At 46.5% G+C, this 24,475-nt stretch overlaps 3 protein-coding genes across 3 annotated transcripts in view; 1 reads left to right on the top strand and 2 right to left on the bottom strand.

Annotated features, from left to right (window-relative positions):
- The window catches only part of hs2st1a (heparan sulfate 2-O-sulfotransferase 1a), a 36,120-nt gene extending 11,676 nt beyond the window's left edge, over positions 1-24,444 (bottom strand). The window contains exon 1 of the mRNA XM_080777962.1: positions 23,960-24,444. Coding sequence (XP_080634088.1) covers positions 23,960-24,083 — 124 coding nt within the window. The 5' untranslated portion in view covers positions 24,084-24,444. The remainder of the gene's footprint in view (positions 1-23,959) is intronic.
- Positions 2,683-6,291, bottom strand: LOC308325352 (leucine--tRNA ligase, cytoplasmic-like; the record flags this gene model as incomplete). The annotated part of the gene is made up of 1 exon (XM_080777837.1): positions 2,683-6,291. One exon carries the CDS (start codon positions 6,289-6,291, stop codon positions 2,683-2,685), a length of 3,609 nt encoding a protein of 1,202 aa, XP_080633963.1.
- Positions 6,682-8,259, top strand: LOC308325351 (1-aminocyclopropane-1-carboxylate synthase-like protein 1; the record flags this gene model as incomplete). The annotated part of the gene is made up of 1 exon (XM_080777836.1): positions 6,682-8,259. One exon carries the CDS (start codon positions 6,682-6,684, stop codon positions 8,257-8,259), a length of 1,578 nt encoding a protein of 525 aa, XP_080633962.1.
- Positions 24,445-24,475: the final 31 nt, after the last annotated feature.

The raw sequence follows: 24,475 nt of genomic DNA, 5'->3' as shown, positions 1-24,475 counted from the left end.
TGATTCATGACTAAATCTGTGCTTATAGTCACGACTGTAAGCAGCCTGACAGCCAGGCAGACTCACCAGGACACCACCCACATTCAGCATTTGATAAAAATAAAATAAAAACAGTGTAGACAGGATACACAAGTGACAAGTGTGATCCTACAAGTTCTTCGACTACACAAGGTATGAAAGGACTTTAAACTGAAATCGTTCTATTGTGCAGAGGTCGTGGAAACAAAAATACATGTCATGATGTGTTCCGCTTTTGAAAGCGTCCGAGGCCAACAGTTACAAATACAGACTCAGGGTTAGTGAATTGAATTTTAAGAGGATGAATAAACTGTTGGCTTCCACGAAACCACAGCCGTGAATCCCATCAATAAATACTAGACTGTCTACAACAACAAAAAAGAGCCTAAAGGCTGCTTTCCTCTGTTTTTACCAACAGTCTCAAGTTGACTGATGGCAACAATGCCTCCAATCCCTCCATGGGAAGGAAGGGTGGGTGGGTGGGTGGGGCAAACACTGGAGTACCTAATACCCGTGGGAGCCCAGGCAGAGAGGAGCCAGCCGGCGTCTAAAGCCCTGCTGGCTACGAACGAACACACAGTTACAGCCTGCCTGGCTGAAAAGGCTAGCTGATCTACTGTCTGTCTGACTGTCTGACTGGCAGGCTGACTGGCAGGCAGGGTTAAGGCTGCTTTACTGGCTGGCTGAAGGTCTGGCAGCTGGCCACTGTGGGGGTAATTAAGTTGTCATCTGCAATCCCGCTACCCATTTCAACATCCCCGCAAACGTCACAGACCCCTCGCAATTTACAATTTAGGCATTTAGTAGACGCTCTTTTAATCCAGAGCGAACCCTCCCTCCTCTCAAGCAGCTGTTAATGTAGGGCCACTGATCAAAGCTGGGCGTATGGGCCGAGGTGCTAACAAAGTCAATACCCAGTGATGGACAGTGGCTAAGTACATTTACTTAAGTACAATTGACAGGAGTGTTTTGCGTTGGGTAATTTATCATACAACCTATTTTGTGTGCCCCATACATTTGTGCTTCCTAAAGTTTTGATATGTTCAGTCCTGCACTCATTCCGGGCCCCTCGCCAGAGACTAGAATGTCGTTCATGTGCAGCTCGTGGAAAAGTGGAGATATTTGACTAAATACACATTTTCTGCCAGAACTTTCAAATGAATATGAAACTGTGTATTTGGAATACATGAAATATATGCAAGATCATAGACATTCTAATCTAGGGCTATTAACTTGCAAATGTATTCACCAAGTAAAACCAACTTGCAGTTAGTTTATTTAAAATGGCCTATTTGTGTGCTCGTGCACTGGACAAGTGACTTTTGTGCCCTGACAAGTGAATGGGAAATGTTCTGTGCCTCAGAAAGTTAATGTCAAGCCCTGGTATTGATACTTTTACTTAAGTAAAACATGTGAGTACTTTTTTCAACCACTGTCAATACCTGAGTCCACGTGCTAGTAACTGGTGGACACGTTGTCATGACAGAGGCCTGTTGTAATGGAGACAACCTTCCACACGTCCATCCAAAATAGACATTAGCCAAGAGCAACAGCAGTAAATTATAGTTCTGCTTGATCTTTACTGCCAACAGACTACAAGTATAATTATGTAACCTTATCATTCAGCCCGCTGCTGGCCTTGTGATTTGTGCAGATTCATTCACAAACTACACACGTACTGTAACTTCACTTACTTACTTAACATCAATACTCAAAGACTACACAGGAGGGATGCCATCGTGTCATGATTATTCTTTTAATATTTTTTATCCCACGATTTTGCAACCAATTTTTTCACCCAGTGTCAATTATCTAATGTAATCCAGGTGCTACCCTTCCTCTGCCAACCTGGGGGGGCAGCGGACTGACCTTGTGCTTCCTTCTATGCATGAGTCCATTGCTTCTTTTCACTTGGAAGCCAGGAACACGATATTCCGACCAGTTCCTTTCCCCTCCATCAGTTTCACACACAATAATTCACATCAGAACAATAAGGTTAAAACAAATGGGAGGATTGCTTTAACAACAATGTGTTTTGAGATCCACAAAAAAACATCTGGTCAACTGGAGTACTGTGAACTACACGGAAACATCTGGTCGACTGTGAACTACACGAAAACATTGAACGGACCTCCGTGGACACACTTGCAATTTCGTCTGGTGCAACCACATTTCCTAGGGATGCACCGAATGGGAAATTCTTGTCCGAAACCGAATACAGAATATAGGAAACAGTTGGACAGAAAACCGAAAAGCCGAATATGATTAATATTATATATATATATATTTTTTAAATCCGTTAACCTTTGTTGTAGAGCTACATGGTAATGGCAAAAGACATGATTACATTTTGATCACGTCATCACATCAAAACAGTAGGTTACGAAAGGATTCTTTGACTATTCGGTTTCGGCCCTAAAATCAACCGAACTGAATACCGAATATGCATTTTTGATGGAAACTAGCACCTCCTATATACAGTATAGCTTTTGTCCCCACACGTCTCATATTTGCCATTGAAAGGAGAAATTAGGTCATATGTGCCTCAAATATTTTGTGGCAACACAAACATTAAATGCCATTGACAATGAAGGCAAAATGTATGTCATGTGTAGACAATACCGGTGTGGATAAAGTCAGTACCCTTTATGTGACTTTTGTATTTTATTTTCTGTTCTTGTTCTCATTTTCTTGTTCTGCTGGGTGGCACACAGCGTCGTGCTGTTCTACGGGAGGAGCAAGCAGGTAAACCAGGGAGTCTCCGATGTCCACGGTGAGGCCGTTATCAGCCACGGTGACCCGCTTGTCCTCCAGGTCGATGCTGAACACGCACTTGTCTGAGATGGGCATCTTGCCCTCTTCCTCGCAATCCAGAATAGGAACCCGTCGGGGACCCAAGACCGGGTCCTCGTAACGCATCAACTTCACCCTGGACAGGTCTTTTATGAGTCTGTTCTCTTTGGCTAGTCGGCGGACAACGCTAGCTCCGTCGTCCCCTTGTCGAATGTCAACCCTGGTGGAAAACAAGCCGCTGAACGGCTGGGGGTTGATGATGGACACGGACACGGCGGGCTCTGACCTGAACACGCTGAAGGGTTTCCCTGGGCAACAGTCCTCCTTCACCTTGTCATCAGCCTCGGACGCAGGCCGCACGTCAATCTGATCCAGCTCCAGGGAGTTGGTGAGATACACCAGGTTCCTCTCCAGCACGTCAGCCTCGTCAAATTCCAGCTGCAGGTCCAGGACCCTGGCGCCGTTCTTCTCCAGGTTCTCCTTGATCATGGCCACGAAGGGCATGAGTCTTTTCATGCGTTTCTTGAGCTCCGGCAGGGCTCCCAGCTCACCGGCGATCGCCTTGTTGTCCGGAAGGACTCCGCTGTTGCTCTTGTAGTATTTGCCCAGTAGTGTCAAGGCGCTGTGCTGCCACGGAGGGTAACACTTGGCCACGTAGATGGTAGCGTGGGAGGGCCTGGCTGGGGGCTTGGAATCCCCTTTTTTGTTCTTGGGCGGTTGCATGTAGGCCTTCAAGCGCAGTCGGAGGTCGTGGGCGGTCTCCATCAGATACTGAGAGGAACGGATCAGAATCTCGTCGACGGGACCTGCCGTGGGCCACGACGCCTTCATCAGAGAGGTGGGCTTGCCGAGGAGGCCCCAGGTGTACTCGCAGAGGTGTGGGCAGATGGGTGCCAACAGTAGAGTTTGTCTCTCAATGAACTGGTAGACGAGGTCTCTGTGCATACCCTCGATGGCCAGCTCACGATACTTGTCCTTGGCTGACTGGAATTCGAAGAAGCCACTCTTCAGCGCCTCCTTGTACATCATCCTGTCGTAGTGTTGCTCCGTCTTCAGGATGCCCGCGTTCATCTCACTGGAGAACACTTGGTCGTTGAAGGTGTCCGCGGGGCCGGTCCTCAGGCCGTTCTGGTTGGCGATGGTCTCCTTCACCCACTCCGCCCAGGTGTAGAGGCGCAGGATGCCCGCGTCCGCCATGGTCTCCACAAAGTTGGCGTCCTCCACCGTGTCTCCGGCGTCGGCCAGGGCCAGGCGCATGCCGTCCGCTGAGAACTTCTCAATAGCTTGTCGGAGGGTGAGGAAGTTTCCTGTAGACTTGGACATCTTCTCAGAGTTGAGGAGCAGGTGTCCGTTGGCGCGTACCGCCCGTGGCCACTTCCCGCCGTCCTTCGGCCACATGGCCACGTGGTTGTACAGGTAGTAAGAGAGGTGGTTTGGCACAAGGTCTTTGCCCGACACGCGCACGTCCACGGGATACCAGTACTCAAACTCTCTCCGGAGCTTCTGCAGGTGCTCGTTAGGGATGTCCGTCTTAGGGAACGGCGACGCCTTGAAGAAGACAAAGTCCCACACCTCTCTGGTCATCTGCTCTGGCCTGATGCCCAGCGGGGACGGCCCCTGTCCGTTGAGCACACCGCCCTGCAGGAGGTGAGCCACTGTGTAGTACGCCATGTAGATGGTGGAGTCCGACAGAGACTCGATCAACCACTTCTGGTCCCATGGCAGACGTGTTCCGAGGCCATATGTGCGAGAGCAGGCGTGCTCCTGGAGCCAGGCCAGTGTTGCTTCAACGTTCTTCCTTGTCTCCTCACAGAACGTATCCAAAGACTTGAGGGCTTCATTGGCCTGCTGCTTCCACTCTGCGTTGCCATAGTCCAGGTACCACTGGTCACAGAGGGCCACCACGCACTGGTCGGCTGACCGAGACATGACCTGCTTTTCAGGCTCCATGTAGATCAAGGCCTCTCCCCTGTCTATCAACATCTTCTGGATGGGTTTCTTGACATCCTGGACCTTCTGGCCCTTGTAGCCGTCAACCAGCATGATGCCTTCATAGAATCCTTTAAGGTAGACCTTCTCCTTTGCTTCGGCCAACTTCTCTCTGTCATTCTGGCTCTGAATCTTCAGCTCGTCACACACCAGAGGAGCAGACAGGTTCCCATAGCCTGGGATTTCAATTATGGGAACTGGCTCAAAAGGCAATACCATCTTGTCTTCAATTCCATACTTCTCCCTCAGGGCCTGCTTCTTTTTGATGTCTCTAAGAGCGGCGATGTCATCGGGAGCATCAGATGGAACGCTAGTCACCACCCCGGTACCTTTGTCCTCATTGATGGTGAGCATGGGAAGAGCATAGATGACCCTGTAAGAGGTCAGAGGGGCACTCAGGGCACAGCCCAAAATGTCCTGTCCCATCATCTCCATAACCACTGGAACCACCCCGTCCTCCTTGGTGAAACCCTGGTAGCACATGTTGTTGGCAGACCTCATGGTGCTGATGAACACGTCTCCGTTGGTCGTCTCGAAGGCGACGTACTTCATGTCCGGTCTCACCCAGCAGTTGGTCTGGCCGAACATGGTCTCTGGCCTCATGGTGGCTGCCACCAGGTAGACGTTCTTTCCTTTCAGAGTGCTGCTACAGAATAATTTGGCTGGGTAGGGCTCGACGACCTTCATCTTGATGAGAGTGTACTCTTGTGGTCCAACTCCCTCTCCAGTCTGCCTGTCATGGTCCATGCACGGCTGTCCATCCTTGGGCGAGTAGATGGTGTACCTTTTGCCAAACTTGATCTTCCCCCTCTCCTTTAGAGTGATGAACTGCCATCTGACGAAGGAATCATAGAAGGGGTTGACATCTGTGGTGATGAACGAACGCCTCCAATCCACCTTGACCCCCATGTCTTTGAGGTCTTTGATGGCCAGAGGAGGAAAGTAGTCCAGCCAGTGTTCCGCGTTGGCAAACTTGACAATGTCTTTGTCCGACAGCCCCAGGGATTTCATGATGTCCCACTGGAACTTGAAGCCGCCAGCCTTGGCTGCTGCTTTACTCTTCTTGCCCTTGAACTTGTCCTTTATTATGATTTCATCAGCAAGCTTGGGCTTCTCCTCCTCCTCCTCCTCCTCTGGGAACTGTGGAGGGTTTCCATACACCTCCATCTCTCTCTTCAGCTTGTCTGCACAGGCTTTGATGGGCATCCCTGTGCAATGCAGCCCAAATGGAAAGAGACATTGCTTCCCTTTCATACGCTGGTATCCAACAGCAAACTCGCACTTGGACATACTGAATGTGTGGCCTAGATGCAGTTTTCCATTCATGTATGGGTAGGGGAAAGTGACAAGGTACTTATTTTTGTTCGCACTTTCTCCATTAGTGGTTGGTGCATCACACTCAAAAGTCTTCTCCTGTTCCCATTTCTGCTGGATCTCCACCTCGATCTTCCTCAAAAAGTCCAACTTCGCAGTACTCTTGCGCTCCGTCATTTTGATCCTGAAAGATGGAGTTGCTTTGCTGTCGTTGTAAGTCTCACACAAACACACACGAAGTTGTAACAGTTGCAGTGAATTCTTAATTCACTACATTTCTTAATGGAATAACCTACCTAGTGCAGTATTCATCATCATAGCACTTTCTGATGTCATAATGATGACATCTCCATATATGTAGTTACATGAGTAAGGACAAATGTCAGACAGACCGATAGACGCATACACACACACACACACACACACACACACACACACACACACACACACACACACAGTTCAGTTTGGTCTAGGCAAACCGAGCAGCTGAGGAAGAGAGCGGCTGGGGCCCTTCATAGAAGGGTGTAAGCCTGTTAATCTATAATAACCAAGGCTGACAGCGGTGCAATGCAGCAGGAGACCCTCAACAGGCCCGGTAGGATGGGTGCCACCATTCAGGCCACGTCCACCGCTGACACCCCCAAGTCACCATCGGCTCCGACTCGCAAGGCCTGTGACACTGCTGAGAGTGTCCTGGCGACTCTCCGGGTCGCAGAGACACCGGGCCACAGCGCCTACCTGTCCAGCCGTGGAAACGCCATCCGGCAGAAGCAAGGAATCCTTCAGGCGGGCTTCGCCCAGTACCGTGCGGACAAGCACCATGACACGGATAACCCCTATGGTATTATCAACATGGGCACCAGTGAAAACAAGCTCTGCTATGATCTTCTCCACAAGCGGCTGACCCAGCCTGACATGGTGCATAATGATCCATCCCTGTTGGAGTACGCAGATACGAAAGGACACGGCTTTCTGAGAAAAGAGGTTGCAAGTTTCCTTTCTCACTACTGTTCTTCTCCGAGCCCACTGAAAGCTGACAATGTGGTGGTGATGAATGGATGCAGCTCCATCTTCTCAGCTATTGCTGCAGTCATTTGCGACCCTCAAGAGTCCATCCTAATTCCTACTCCATTCTACGGCGGGATCACAGAGGATTTGCGTCTGTACAGTGATGTGAATCTCTTTCACGTTCCTCTTGACTGTGAGGCCAACGTCAAGGACAGTCGACCCTTCCACCTCACCGTGGCCAAACTGGAAGACGCTTTAGGAAAGGCAAAGCAAGAGGGGGTGACTATCCGAGGTGTTATCCTGGTGAATCCCCACAACCCTCTGGCTGACGTCTACACCCAAGAGGAGATGGTTAGCTTCTTGGAGTTTGCCAAAAGACACGAGCTCCACGCCATCGTAGACGAGGTGTACATGCTGACGGTCTTTGACGAGTCCATTTCGTTTCACAGCGTCCTCGGCATCGACAGTTTGCCTGATCCACTGAGAACACACGTCATGTGGGGAATCAGCAAGGATTTTGCTATGGGAGGCATGAGAGTGGGCACTTTGTACACTGACAACAGAGACCTCATAGACTCCTTTGAATCACTGGCCATTTTCCACGGTGTCCCTGGGCCCATACAGTACCAGGTGGCACAACTGCTTCGGGACAGAGACTGGATCAGCAAGGAATTCTTGCCTCGGAACCGACGCAGAATGCAAGTAGCTCACAGCTACCTGACAGCAGAGCTGCAGAGCCTGGATATTCCCTACCTAAACAGGCCTGCAGGCTTGTATGTGTGGGCTGATCTTAGGAAGTACCTCAAGGAGGGGTCATTCGCGGAGGAGCTGTCTCTGTGGAGGCGTTTCGTCCGACACAAGGTGGTGCTGCGCTGTGGCCAGGCTTTCTGCTGCTCCACGCCGGGCTGGTTCCGATTCGTGTTCACGGTTCAACTGCATCACCTACAGCTCGGCATGATGAGAGTTAAGGAGGCTTTGAAGGAAACCGACGAAAAGAACATCAGTGACACCAGTGAAGACACAAAAGCGTCAGTGAAGGACAGCGCCATCCTGGTCAATGCTGCGATTGTCAATTCCATGTCGCCGCCCCAGAGCAAGTCATGTGACCAGTGTAAGGAGCGGCACAGCCCTGGCTAAGACACTGCCTCGTTGGACGATCGGCGAGTGGTCCTGCACCTGAGACTGACGTCACACAATATGATTGGCTGTACCTCTGAACGATGACGTGCTGCAGCATATTGTGACATGGCTTTTGGCTTTTTTCCCCTCTCAATGACAGCGTAACATTACAAATCAGAATTGCTGAGCAAAATAACTGCTTAAATATCAGTATTAAATTTATCCTAGTGCTAAACCACTACATTTTTTTGTGTAAGAAGAATTCATTACATGTATAAATCTTGTTCATTTTTTTAAAATTAACATCTTTTTCCAGTATTTTGTATTACTTATTGCCTTGTCGTGTTTCTTTTGTCTATTCCTTTGTACCTTGTATTATGGACCTGAGTCCGCTAATAAGGATTGAATTGACACACACACACACACACACACACACACACACACACACACACACACACACACACACACACACACACACACACACACACACACACACACACACACACACACACACACACACACACACACACCGTGATAGTATAGATAGATATAAGATTACTGGACAGACTTGTCACTCAGCACTGCACGCCCTCCGTCGTCTTCTGTGACGCACACGCCAAATATGTCGATCAGTTAGACTGTTCTCGAGATATGTTGGTGGACACTCACTCGCACACTCGAAAGACACAGAGACATTCCATGCATTTTATAGATATGTGAAAAAATATTCACGCTAAACAAATATTCACACTGTGATAAATGCTTCTTACTGGCAGCATCCCAGCATGCACACGACATTTGCTGCTGATTGGTCCATGGCTTGCAAGATTAGCCACGGAAAACACAGAAAGACACACAGACGTGCGTGTGAGTCTTCTTGCCCATTTAGACCTGAAGCCGATCCTACAAAATGTCTTCTAAATCATGACAGCTTTCTGAAAAACATGTTTTTCTATATCAGTGGTTCTCAAACTATTTCACGTCAAGGACCCCAGAAATTATATGAAATTAGCCGCCGACCCCCCATCTGAAAATATGTTGTTCCTGACACTTCGAGATGCATTGTGAGCTTGTAGATCATCTTATTTTCTCTACTTCTTAAACATTTGTTTTATAATTTATGGAATTTCTTTGTATTTATTGATGAAATTACTAAACAAAATTAATTGATTTTAGTTTTTTTATTTCATGAAAAAGGTTTTTTTGAAATGTTGGAAAAATAAAGGGACAACCCATAGAAATGTGTCCGCGACCCACAAATGAGTCCCGGTCCACTGTTTGGGAAACAGTGTTCTTCTAGGCGCCCTAGGCGTGAAGAAAAGAGGAGGGGAGTGAGATAATAATCCGACCCACCACTTCTGAAGTCTGAGATCTTGTATAGTGCACAACTCTAGCCGGTGTCCCCGGCCCAATGCTGACTGCAAAGGCCAGTGACTGGAACTATATTGGGCTATAATTTCAACTGTCAGCTTACTGTCACTGTCCCTATAGCCAGGAGAAAAACTCACTTCCACCGCGGCCTGGGGAAGAGGCCATGTAAACATGGCTGAGGGAAGTAGGGGTGCTAGGGGGTGCTGGAGCACGCACGAGGTGCGTGCTCGCACATTTTGAGGCGCACGCTGCCGTGAGCGCACCCCCCTACTGAACGTTCAGCACCTCCTACTGTAAATATCTTCCCGTGGCCATGAATGTAAACTCTGCGGTGAAAACATACTGTTGAACTTTCTTTCCGTAGGGTTTGCGGCTTATCAGACTTTTTTTCCCTTCTTTTCCCAGTGGTGGGAGGGCAATTGAACAGACCAGGATACCCTAGTCTGCAACAACAATGAGTTCAGCTATGCAAAGAGGCCCAGAAACCACTTGTTAAAGACACGGTTTTCTGTGCCAAATTTCCAACAACTTACAAGGAGGGGAGGGAGGCGGGCCAGGAGAGGGCTTCCTTCTTTGTTATAGTTGCCCCATTCATAAGGCGCAACTGAGCGCGCTTGGCACAAACTGCTGTATCAGAGGGCGCCACACTCACTTAAGCTTAGTGCTCCCCTCTGAGGTCATTTAATTAGAGAACAAAGGTTTGAATTACTATGGCCGCTCAGCAGGCCTTCCTTTCATTCCACATTTCCGTCGGTTCTCCCCTGCCCGTCTCCATGCATTAAAAGCTAATTATGAACCGTGGAGGCAACACAGGTCTTAAACATTGTGACAAGTACAAGCCTATTACTCTGAATTTCATTCAGAAGAGTTAAAAAAGAAAAAAAGAAGAAGAAAAAAGAAAAGAAAAAACAGAATGGGCCAATGGTTGAGGTTTGCTAGAACATATTTACCGAAGCAATTTCGCGGCTGATTAGACACGAACACTCCCAAATCATCATTCATATTTCGCACCGCAGATCTGCGAAATGTGACAGGCCGTCATGTATTATGGCTACCTCGTCAGATCTGATGGGATAATAAAAAGCGGTGGAAGAAGATGATCCTTTCTTAAAGCAGCTCATAAATCCATCATCAATCCAATTCAGCAGACAAAGCTTTCTTCTCTGCCTCGCCGTATAGCCCCCACGAACCTACAGCCTATAGCATCGGGCTGGGTAATAGAGATTGGCTATCGGCAGGCAGACTGAGGTGTACGGCTTGTATGGTTCTGCTTGGGCGACGACGGCGGATTGCAAAATCAATGGAGGATGACAAGGAGGAGATCTAGGTTGCTGTGCCGCTATATAAAAATCGAGTTAGTTCTGCGGTTATTGCTGCTGCCGCTGTGCTTTTCTCTCTCCATCTAGACTTTGGATGCAGGGCTGCTGTCGTCGCCGTTTCCAGAGGGACAGTTATGTCACCAACTGCAGCACACAATTATCAGATCACCTACCTGAACATGTGGAATGGATAAACAAGCACTATGCATTCAATTCGAGATCTAATTATTCTAATTTAGTCTGAGGCCGTGAGTGAATTAACACTGACAAAACTGCAAAACAACAGCAAACGGTCACACATTTGCTGCTGTTCGGCACTTCGGCTACCTCATGGGAGAGATTTGGGCCTGAACCTACAGTAGAGCAGAGGTTTCCCAACCACTGGTACTGTACGTGTACCTGTGCTGCTGGTACGCGGGACATGTCCCACTGGTACGCGAGAAGGGAATCCCGAGTTTTCCAGACCGTGAATCTATATAACCGTGCGTCACCAGGATCAATGATATGGTCAATGACAATGATATAACATCATGTTGTGATGTAATAATATAGCAGTGGTGGGTAGGTTGTTGAGGTCAGACAACCGTCTTCCGTGTTTTGGTACGATGATGCGCGACGGCCACGACGCACTCATTTTATGAACCGTCAGCCGGTCCGTGGCAATAGAAAGGGTTGGGAACCCCTGCAGTAGAGTAGCGGTATTGCCATTGTTATTTAAGTGATGACAAGGCATTTGAATCGTATACTGTGCAATCTATTGTTCAGCTTTTCGGCGCTGCCTGCTGCTATGGCAGCTGTGTGGATGAGTAACAAAATGCCAGATGAACTACTAGAGCGCTTTCAATAACCCATTCTGACCTGAGATCAGATTCTAAAAATGTCTTCTACGTCCTGACCGTTTTCATTCTGACCTGACCTGACCTGAAAAAAAATGTCTTCTATGTCAGTCGCTCTTCGATTTAAAAAAAATAGCAGATCTACAAGCTCATAGCGCGCCACAGAGTGGCGCGCTACGAGCTTGTAGATCTGCTATTTTTCAATAGCTAAAGCATAACATAATGCTAACACCAAAATGGGTTCCCGCCAAGAATGGGATAAAGTGACTGTATACAAAAAAGAAAAAAAACCAACGTGAAGAAATGCAGGCGCTCAAGCACAAGCACACACATCAAGGCAATGCAAAAGCGCATACTGAAATGTGTCACGATACAATGCACAAATGCTTTGCTCATTGTGCTTTTTTTTCAGTACGTCTGTGATGACAGAGGGGGCAATAGAAAGTAGAGACAGAGAACACTTTCTCTGTATTTTGGCATAGAATCTGACAGAAACACCATGAGTTAAACATGTAAGTTTTTTTTTTTTTAAGTGTTCCGTTTAGTACTAATTACTAAAGCTTGGGGAATTTCTTCCCCTGGCTTTGACACACAACTGCTATTGATGCTCCATGAAAGATCTCATTCACTGGTATGTCCTCCACAGTACAGCTCCAGACAGCTGGAGGAGAGGAGAGGAGAGAGAGGGAAGCGAGGACAAGAAAACCGAAGCCAGGAGAAGAGTCAGGAGCGAGATACATGCCAAGGCAGATGAGAAGACAGGACATGCAGGCGCACCAGGGGGACAGGGCTGTATGAGAGGTGTGTAGAAAAATGGGAGTCGACAGACTATTCATGCTTCATAACTGTCAGGGAAAGATGCACTATAGCTGAGCTTCCTCTTCCTCCATATACCGGACAGATGCTGGTGAAAAACAGTAACCTGAGGCACTCAGAGTGGACACACCAACGGACGTGGAAACGGTCGGTCGGACATGCGGTCGAACGCGCGCTGCTCCCGTGCTTGCGGGTTAGGGTTAGGTTAGGGCTTGAGGTAGGTTGTCGACAGTCGGACCAATATTATGTCTAAACTAAAGCCTGTACCCACTCAAGAGTGTCCACAGTCCCCCTATTCTGAACCAACCAGTTTGATGTGCATTAGGCCACGAACGCCCATTTGATACCGTTACAAAGGGATATGACATATAGCACGAGATCACCAGCTAATCTGGCACAACACACCAGCGTGACGTCACATCTTTATTTATACATACCAAACCCTGACTGACACAGAAGGCAGTCTTAGGCTCTAGCATGGACTCTTCTTCGGGTTTGAGTAAACCCCTCCCACTAGTAGTTTTAGACCGCGAAGGAGGGGTGTGTCTCAAGCGAACGAGAGACACCCCTGAGCGCGCTAAAGTGTGCGTGTTGCCGTGTCGAACGTTTCACTTAGCTGACTCAGCTCCGTTCGAGTTGCGACCTGATGCGGACAGAATAGTAAATCACGTTCTTTGTCCCCTGACTGCCACTCAAAGTGGCTACTGGCCAATCACAGTTCATCCTTGCACACGTCCACTGGCCAATCACAGGCTCAGTGTGTCCTTACTCAAAATGCTCGCGACACTGCAGATAGTTTGACATTTCTCCACGGCTAGGGGGACAACAGAATCCTCTTATTCTGTTATTGAGGGGCGCTAGCCCTTCGCTTCCTATGCCCAGCTTTGTGCGTAATAAAAATCACACCCATGTGAAGTGAGAGGCACTCTTATCATCGTACATCATCATACATCATCGTCTCATTCCTGCCAATCACAATTTGTGTCCTCACCTTCGTCATCAATGTTTGTGTTTACACAATGTTTGTGTACACAAACACTCACAATTGTCCATTCATTGTCAATGGCATTTAATGTTTGTGTAGGACAATTGGGTTACATACATACAGTACATACGCCAAAAGCTGGACATAGGAGGGGCTATCGCCCCTGAAAAATAAACATGTGTAGCTATAGTTGTGATTCAGATTGTAACCCATCCGTCGTAGCATTGTGAGCACAAAGCAGACCCGCAGAACTGTCCGAAAGCTGCTGGGCCTAGTATGAGGTCAAGTCTGCACAAAGTAGCCCATGATGAGGTTACTGAAGCCCCCCCAAGAAGGAGGTCAAAAACAAGGCCGCTTTGTCAGTGAATCCTGACAATGTGATCCTCCGGCACGGGAGAAGAGAGACAAAACATGCCCTTGTGGTCACCGACAGACAACAGGACGGCGGACACTTTTAAAAGGTTAAGTGGTTGAGGGCATGGGTCTCATGACCATAATTACTCCACTGAGTGTCATCGCAGAGGACAAAGTTAACACCACACCACACCACCTCAGAATTGACCTCTTTGCGATAGTACAGGAAAAGCAACTCGCGAGCCCACACAGAGAGACCTCGACTGCCACAAATCCATGAAACAGATGAAATACAAGCTGTTCCATCTAAACTCCAGAGCAGACCAAATAAAAAATGCAGCCGCATGTTGTTGTGGCCCCATCAATAATTCTCAGTCTAAATGCATGCCGTGTGTCTACATTAATGATAACAGCCCTGCATAGAGGGAGACGCTAATCATCGCGGTTCAACCTGCCATTTCCCCCCCCCCTAATATTTCTATCGGAGATCGAAGCCTTGCAGCACTGCTGCCTGACAGGTGCGCCGATATCGTCGAGGACAAACGGAAAAGGGGGGGGGGGGGGGCATTCTGTTTGTTTCATTCATCAGAAACGGCCTGTCAGATGAAATTATGGAGCAATTTATACAGATAGCGGAATCGGAACCCATCATTCCCTGCCTTGTTTAGCGTTAAGGCGGCTCGGACAAGTTGCTGAAGAGGGGGTGGGGGAATTGATTGGATAGAAGATCTCATCTTGGCACTGGATTGTCATTGACTAAAGCAGTGGGAATTATGCAACTTTTTCTGAGGCATTTCCTCTTTGGAGGGTACGTTAGGGAGGGGGAAAACGTGCAGCTAACTCTTGAAGATTCACTTGTGCTCCTGTGTTAAACGATGCTGCAAAGACTCATCAACAGCAGCTGTACGTCACTAGTGGCCAGTAAAGCTTTTAGTCAAAGCATGAATTTCCAGTTCTATCTCGAGTAGTATTCTGGTGCTCCTTTGCTAGAAACTGTGAGGAAGATTAACCGCAAAATATTCTTTGGCACCCAACTGGTGCATACCAGTCAGAAAAATAAGGCTATAGTCATTCCTGAAGCTGGCCCGAGTTTTGTTTTTGTTCAAAGTTTCTTTATTAACATTTTCAAATCACATATGGGTCAAATAGAGAATAAAAAACGAGTACCGGTATTCCCGCTCCAAAAGAGCCACTCTCGTACCATTAACAAAAGATACAGTAGAGTCGAGGCCATCATATTTGCGGTGATGTCCTTAGCATTGACGCCGCCTCCCTCTGGTTCAGATTTGAAACCCCCATGCCTGCAAAACCAAGGGGACCGCTCAACCAACTTCTAGACCAATCAGTGAACGAGGTCGAGGTGATAGCCCCAGATTCTTTGAGCCGACGCGAACGAAAATAAAAGCCTGGGTACCCGAGGCTAGCCCCAGAGTGAAAGGACTTGTCTGACAGTAAGAACAGAAAGATGTGTCGGGGTCAGACACGCGAGTGACGTAATGTTGTAGCTTTATAACCTTTAGAAAACTACACCGCGGTGATAAGCTATCATCTCATATACTGGAGTATATACTATAGGCCTTTACTCTCCTGCTTTTCAATTCACTGTCACAAGCAGAAATGCACACAAAAAAAACTAATTCTGGCATCCAGGCAGACAAAGCTGGTTTAATGATTCAAAATGACACATTACCCATAGCCACTATAGTAAAACAATATTGCATAAACTGTTTACAAAACAAAGCAGATCTAGTTGCTTTCTGGCTACAACTGTGATTTCTCTTCATCTCCCTCTCTTGTTCACCATCATGCCAGACAATTAATAATTCATAAAATAGGAGTCCAGGGAAAACTCACACTCTATTAGGCAAAGGAGAGGACAGCTATTCATAGGTTTAATGATGAGTGAGACTCAGATGAGCAGGTTAGGGCCACATGAGAGTGCTACACAGATCTATCTGTTCCACTATCGTTCAGCATGATAATGGAGGTGGAGGACACCAACATATCTACTGTTTAGCTGTTATATCAGCCCATCTCTCCAGCTCGGGTATCGATGTCGTTTTTCATCTCATTACATTTAGCATGATTCCTCCAGGCTATCCATCTATCAGGGCTACCGTGCAGACTGTTGTGCTCGGAGGGAGACTATGTAGAAACAGCTACGGTATATTAGTACATCAATCACATCAGTAATAATTGATAGCATTATAATAATTGAAGCAGCGAGCGCGACCCCCTGGAGCAATCAAGTGATGGAGTGGGGGTGCAAGTTCCAGCACGTCATCAACATGTCCTCATGTAAGGTGAGTGACTGACTATACACTAAAGCAACAACTGTCCCTCACAAGTCCAGAGCAGTGTTGATTTCGTCGACTAAAGCGTTATTCATAGTCTGGGTTTTCGGTGGTGAGGTGACCACTGAATTACAACATGACGTCACGAGCCGCGGTGAAGAGCAAACCACCTCCACCGCCCCAGCCCACAGACAGAGAGAGACAGAGAGAAGGAAGGACAGAGAAAGGGATGTCTTACTTATTTGTGATTTATACTTGCAATTCTACAAGTTCACAGATCTGCTATTTTCAGTGATGCAACCAAGTGAAAATCAGGTTTTACAGTTAGAGGACAGGATTGAATGCCATGGCAAATAAACAAAATGGCTCGAGCTCAACAGCCCAGCACTGCACAGCACACATAGTAAAAAAAACTTGTGCACTTTCCGACTTAAAAATTAACATTTAGGATTTTGTTGTGTAGATGTGTCATGGCCAAAACCAGATAAAAAAGGCAGCTCAAAGCCAAATCCAGGACAGTAATAGGACGAAAGAAATGTGAGCCGAGGAGTAGGCAGACTAGGCTAGATTTGTCTTCCGTCCTTTTCTTATCCCTCAATGCTCTGATGAAATTGGTTGTAAAAAATGCTTCGGGTCGTTTTTTCTTTGTGCAGGCTCAAAAGCCACAGGTTTAAATATTTCTGGGTCAGGGAAGAAAATTAAATTAAAAGAATCTTTTCGAAATTCTCTTCTCATCTTCCATTCTATTACTCTGTCTTAATCTCTCTCTTTGTGATGCCCACCTTAGCTCTGAAGCTGCCTGGGAGCAGATTCGGTTACAGGCACCCATTCTACGAGGGTGATAAATCACAGAGGCATTAGAATATTATTAACCACGTTCAACCTGGTGTTCCAATTTTGACCATTTCATTATACGTGTTCTCGGACACCATCCTACAGGACTTAAAGAGTTAGTTCAGATTTTTGGACTACTTGCCATTAATATAGTGGTTGCAAAGGTATTATGGGTTGTTATGACAGACAGAGGTACATCACTTTCAATGTGATCGATCATGCTGATGTGTCGTTATAAAGCAACAGGAATGGTTGTACAACTGCAATGCAATGTTCTTGGGTCCTTAGACAAAGTACAAATTACGCTTACTCTGACAGGAAAAAAAATAAAAGACCCATAGAAATTGACACCTGCTTTGTATATCATTTGTCAAAAATTCCCCAGAGTGATAAAGATCTACTGAGGAGAAAGAGAGAATAGCGGCAGCACGGTAAATTGTGTGCGTGAAGAATTATGTGAGAGAGACAGATAGTGAGATGGAGGGAGGGAGGGAGGGGGTCGAGCAGAGGAAGTCTTTCCTCAGCACGGGTTCCAATTACATCCAGGGTGTGAAACAGTCCATAACACCCCGATTAGCCAGTCTGTCATCTAGCCTCGGCAACGTACTCTTCGCTGGCTATACAGTTGCTAACACACAACACTTCACTGGGAACACTTTATGGCCAGGGCCATAAATACACAACCCAATCAAGGGCTGCCTCTCACAATGCAGCCAGCACCCAGTATACGACTATTAGCACTGTACTGTGCTTCCAGCCTCTCGCAACAAATCCGTGCCTGTGACACCTACGTTTGTTTCCACGCTGGGCTTCCCTCCATTAGCCACTCAAATGGCGTGTTTCTGGAGCGGTGCTGAGTGAGCGAGCGAGCACAGGGCCCACTCGGTCCTGCAGCCCTAAGGTGCTGCCCACAGGCTAGTTACAGTAGCAGATGCCAGTCGACAGACTGACAGCAAATGACTCATGCCCTCCTTTGCTTGCCCCCTCGGGCAGGGCTAAAAATGGCCTTGGACTGTCGGGGAGAGTTCAAAGGGAATCCGAGTGCTCTGTCCAGATAATGGCAAAAAAAGAATAACCCAAAAAAAAGAACAGTGGAGGTTTCACTTTTCAGAGATGTAAGTGAAAGCTGTAACAAGGTTATGTCATCAGGATGTCCTGTCAACCAATTAGGCTTGAGAAGAAACTTGCAGAGCCGACAGTCTAAAAGATTCCTCTCTTTTTCTTTCGCTGTTGAACCTATTTACTAGTTACACACTCTTAAATTCAGTGAAGAATCTAATTAACTTTCAGTCACAGTCATAGTTCTGCTTCACTCTTGAGAAATAGGCCAACCTGAGAAATGTAGATTCAGCATTAAAATGTAATAATTTCAAAGACGCATGCTGAACAAGGTCGGCTAGTGTAGTGACACAGCATGAGAGATACGGTATGCAGCAGTGATCTGAACAGGCCCCGGGTAGCCCAGCGGCTATAGAGTCATCCAATGAAAGTCCATGCGGTGGCGGGCCCACAAGGACCAGCCAGGAATGCCCACCGACCGAACGTCCTTTCAAGAGCAAATTCCTGAACAGATCCCCTGGCAGTGGAGAGAGTGAGGGTGGGCTTGAGGTTGCAAGTGCCTAGCATGACAAGTGAAATCAAATTCAAATCCGAACCCCACGAGCAGTGGGCTGTGACAATGAATGAATGAATGCTTAAAAAGACATTCTCGTGTCGGCTCTCCAAACACGGATGCACAATGAGTTCATGCATCGTTCCTTTTCTCTGCATTCAACAGGATGTTTGTTCCCTCTGTTTCCCCCCCCCCCGCCCCCCTATGGGCTGCAAGGTTTACAGGGGAATTGATGGAGCCAAATATCACTGATGGGAATTAAAACTGAATTCCATGGGTCAGGCAGACCGCTAGCGAGCCAAACCATCTGACACAGCTCACGCACAGAGCTCTTCTTGAGTGGCCAAACCAACTCAATAATATGTGCCTGCGAGACATCCGTGTATAGGGCAGAGCAGCGCTCAAGTTGCATGGGCCAAAAGGTGACACTTTAATAAACAACGTTTCTATTTACGCAGCTATATACCATAACTTTCCTCTCAAATTACCCTACCACCAGCAGGGCAAACACACTGAGCCATTATCCTCTCCACACTTCTTCGCCTCGAGCCATATAGGCCTGGAAATGAGATGTCATGCCAGTGGACAGCATTGACCCGAGTCTTCGGCCACTTACAATATTTCACTTGCTGTGCTGTGCAAGCAACATACTTACAATGGTAACTGTACTGACTACTATCGAATTCCTAATTTTTCAAATACTTTAGAATTATCTTATACTATCATATTTGTTCTTACTTCTTACAGATGTCTTGAAGCCTCACCAAACACACACTAGCCTCTATACTCCCTAATCAATTTGAATTCGCTAAATAATTGAGAAATGCCAACTTTGGAAATATTCATCATGGTTGAGCCACCTGGACACCTCAGACATAATTAAGCCTCAAACTACCAATTCAATGTAAGCACCTAAGTACTACAGGGACATGTACAGCAGGGGTCAGCAAAATGTTTCACATGAAGTGCCATGCTTTTATTTTCTCGATAATCAGTGTGACATATCAACATTACATTTTATTACACCACATCAAAATACCAATATTTCCAAAAGATATTGATTCCCATATCCCCGACAACCTTCTTTTTTTTAAATATTTTCTTAACACTAAGCCATTGTACTGATGATTAGACGTAGAGGAATAACCCACTTATCTCCCAGACTCCCTCCCAAGTCAGAGTGAGAGTTTGAATGAATGTAGAACTATGTGCAGGATGTAATGTGCATACTGATGTGAGTAATCTTATTTTATTTTAGAAGAAATGTCCTCTCTCACACTTATGCCAGTGTGCCAATGTTGGCACCCAAGCCTAAGATTGCCTACCCCTGATGTACAGTATTGCCTTTTGTTTGAAAAAGAAAAGAGAAAGGAAGCATGTTTAGTTGCATATCATATATGATTGCAATCCAGTGCCTCATAATAAACAACATTTGAAACAACAACAACGTAGGCAAGCAGCATTGTACAACTTCCTGAAATTCCTCGATGTTTGACCCCAAACTTGACAGAGAAAAAAGGGCTATGACCTCCATTTGAACTTCTATATTGAAGAAGCTCTTGCTCTTAACCCATTCTGACCTGAGATCAGATTCTAAAAATGTCTTCTACATCCTGACAGTTTTCTGAAAAAGCTATGTTTCTATGTCAGTCGTTCTTCGATTTTTCAAAAATAGCAGACCTACAAGCTCGTAGCGTGCCACTCGGTGGCGCACTATGATCTTGTAGATCTGCTATTTTTCAATAGCTAAAGCACAACATAATGCTAACACCAAAAGGGGTTCCCGCCTAAAATGGGATTCATCCATCCCTCTTCTGCTTGCTCTACAGTTTGTCCTGTCCAGCGATATTTGCAGATGAGCAGCAAAGAGAGAGAGAGAATTGTCACCAACCAGAACAACAGATTAGGCCTCTGGCAGGAGGATACAGAATTGAGTCACTGGCTGCGTGATTGTAATGCAGGAGAGCTCTCCTCTCCAAAACCCTGGGCACGACGATCAGCTTGGAAGCAAATCACAGCTTGTCTGCCCTGCAGGAGAGACATCTAAGAGGGGGAAGTGATTCAACCTATGTGTCAGGCAATAGAATCCCACACTGTGAGGAGCGTGTAGAGACTGTAAGAGAGTGTCATTTCAGCCTGCATACAGTTAATCACAAGCAGGTGTAAAATGTATATATGACATGTACTTAGCTCGCTGAAGCATTTATAACCCATCATCAGGGAAGTCAAATGAGGGACACGCGTTTTCCTATGGGTACTGTAAATATCATAAACCACAATAAAAACTAGTTTTGGCGTTGCTTAAAACTGATTATTATTATCAAAATAGAGTCCCACACCACAGAACTTTGTGACCTGATCCTTAATGTCACACCATTGTTTTTGTTCCAGAGAATTTATTTTAAATTTTTGTATCTGTAATTTTCCCACAGATGACACCATTGTCAACATATAGTTACTGTAAATTAGCCTAAGTGGGGGCACCTGGTAATTTGCCCATTATGTGGCTGCATATCAAGATCAGGGTTCTGAAAGCCTCAGTCAGAACTATTTGACTATGCAGCACATAATTCAAGGCTCCGGTATACACATATGCTGTTGGTCGAGCCATCCATCAGAGCATTTTTGCCAAGTCAACAGATTCTCTGTGTGGTGGCCAGTCAGGGGAAAGGCAGGCACAGGGCCCTCAGGTTCCGTTTCAGCAATGTGTGTGAGCGTGAGAGTGCGCGTGCATGTACAGTATGTGTGTATCTATGTGTTCAGCAGCCCAGGAGAGTTTAGATTTTCACTCAGTGAGTGTAATGTAGCCTATAGCCTAACCCTTTTAGAGCAGCAGTAACCAATGTCATATAGCAATCTGGGCGCCCACATAGGACGCTTGATAGAACGAACTCAACTGTGGCACATTATTTGATTAGGCAGTCTCTCTCGCTTTTTAACCACCAGATAGTCTCATCATGAACCAATACTCAATTCTCACAGCATGCACACAGTATGGATATCATATAACTGCTTTTTTTTGGAAGAAATTAAGTAGCAGTAGAAGTCTGGATAAACTAAGACGTGATACGCGCAAAGTCCGCAACTTAAATATAACTACGTTCCTCATTCAGAGTTTTCAACGGATCTCTTTTGAGTTTTTCCATTGCGTCAAATTCTCTGAAGCTTCACGCCTTGCCCGCCCAGCCCAGTCAAGTAGTGAGTGCCAGCCAAGGGTCTGACAGCCAGATTACTCACACCCCCTTCCCAAGCTACTGCCCTGCCCTGGGTCATCACTCTTCAATGTTTGCTCCCATGACACGATGGTTGGTGGTGCAAAGATTTCTCCCTATACCCCGAGGATGTGTGCTGTTCCTTACAACAACAACAACAACAACAACAACAACAGGAGAGAAAAAAACAGGCCGAGAGGAGGATAGATAATCCTGCAATGTCCCAGATCTTTATTGGGAGTGTGCACTTCTTGATAGCTGGCCTGCCACTGAGACTTTAACACAGCGCAGTGCACTTTTCAATAGGAAGAAATAGTCAGGATACAGGCGAGAAATGACGTGCTGCAGGGTAGCATTCTCATACATTACGTTATATATCGAAAAGACCTGTTTTCAGCAAAGACATTCCACTTTTACTATGAAAACATAACTCACAGTCCCATCTCTGGCCTGACTTTAGACTAGATACCCACTCTGGCCAGTGGAGAACACATCTCTCTGATTCCCATGCATCTCTCTCAAAATCAAGTACCAGGCCCTTTCGCATTTGCATTACACTAATCATATGTAATTCTTTACAGCACAACATCTGGGGCTGTTTGGCACAGGGTGGCAGCTGCATCCTCTAACACAATGTTGATGGCTTAAGTGTGTAATGCAGGGATTTCCTTCTCGTACTTCCGCAGAAGCATTTGCCAAGAAGATACCAATGCATTCCATACTATAGTAAAGTCACATGAACTCTATAAGGAATAAGGATAGTCATTCAAGTCACAGTCAAGAAAACCTATATCTCCATCTGTTGGGTGATATGGTTGGCTGAATGGTTAGCCAAGTACTGAGAACAGAAGGTCCCCGGTTCATGTCCTATAGACTCGGCTATGTGTCGAAAGTGTCACTGGGCAACATATAATAATACGTTATGTTATATAATATTATATTATCCCTAACTTCTTGCCTGCCCCTGAGCAGCCATCTGCTTGGTGAAGCTGAAAATGGGAAAATGGGAATAACAAAGGTCTCCCTCCACTTTCCCCTTCAACTTCTGTTTTTAAATGTGCTATATGAATAAAGGTGACTTGACGTGACTTTATGACATGATTATGATTAGTTTCAATCGCCATAGTTTATCAACATTTCATGACCACCTGCAGCATGCACAACATTTCGTGTCAGTCTTTACCATTTTGACAAAATGAGACCTCTTGGGGTGAAAGAACGAGTGGAAAGCTGCTCTCCCATACAACGTCCTACTGACCTGAATGCACAGGGATGCATGCAGCTACAGTCACACTGACACCAACCATGGATGGACCACCACCACAATGCTCCAGTCCACACACACACACACACACACACACACACACACACGTCACACACACACACACACACACACACTCAACCAAGAGAAAAACATACATCACACTGCCTTTGTTTTCTTACCACCCCTGGAGAGGAGACATGCATTGCAGTCTCTTGATGGTGTGTGCAGTCTGTGCACCATGCCATGTGTGTAACATGCTGTACGTGTAGTCTTGTAGTATGTGTTATGTGTAACTGTGCTGAACTTTTTTTTTTTTAAATCACTCACTTCTTTAGTTTACACCTGTAAAACTGTGCTGTGCAATCAGCCTGATTCTGATGCGTATGCAATGTGTTGTTGGTGTGTAGCTTGCAGTGTTGTCGGTGTGTAATAGTGTGTTGTTGTTGTGTTGACGTGTAATAATAACGTGCAGTGTGTGTGTGTGTGTGTGTGTGTGTAATAGCATGCAGTGTGTGTTGTTGATGTGTAATAGCGTGCTGTGTGTAATATAGCATGCTGTGTGTGTGTGTGTGTGTGTGTGTGTGTGTGTGTGTGTGTGTGTGTTGTTGTTGTTGTGAAATAGCATGCTGTGTGTGTGTGTGTGTGTGTGTGTGTGTGTGTGTGTGTGTGTGTTTTGTTGATGTGTAATAATAGCATGAAGTGTGCGTGTGTGAGATTGTGTTGTTGTGGATGTGTAATAGCATGCAGTGTGTGTTGTTGATGTGTAATAGCATGCAGTGTGTGTTGTTTTGAAGACACTAGCTGCAGCCCCTCTCTCTTACCAAGCTTTCCCCGGGACTCCTCCAGCTTCTGGATTTGGTTCTCCAAGAAGAACATGGCCACTGCGAACGCCAGCAGTGCCAGAAGCTGAAACTTGGGTGGCATCATGACTCTTAGCAGCCCCATCAAACAATCCAGCGGGAATTAAGTCACTCCATGTTCTTTGGGGGAAGGCAGTTTCTGTTGAAAGCACAACGCAGCGTCGATAAATCACAAAGCGAAGCGGTGCGTGTGCATGGCCCTCTCCTCTCTGTCTGTGTGATCACACTGTGGAGATGTTCCACCACTGTTGCGACCACGAATCGATTAATGCTGACGCAACTCGCTCATGGTCTAGTTAATTGTTACTCGACGCGAGAGGCGAATGTCCTCCGACCTATCAGAGATCCTGTGAATTTAGTCTGGGTGAAGGTTCGTCTGCATGCTGTTGTAAATCGCTGTGGCGTCGCGTGTGTCCCTCTCTTGTCGCGCTGCTGTCCCGTGCAGTCCTCAGACAGTGTTCTCCTCCTACCTCCTCC

This window comes from Protomyctophum bolini, assembly GCF_963924005.1.
Source record: "Protomyctophum bolini genome assembly, chromosome: 12".
Lineage (NCBI taxonomy): Eukaryota > Metazoa > Chordata > Actinopteri > Myctophiformes > Myctophidae > Protomyctophum > Protomyctophum bolini.
This window is presented reverse-complemented; position numbering and strand designations above follow the sequence as displayed.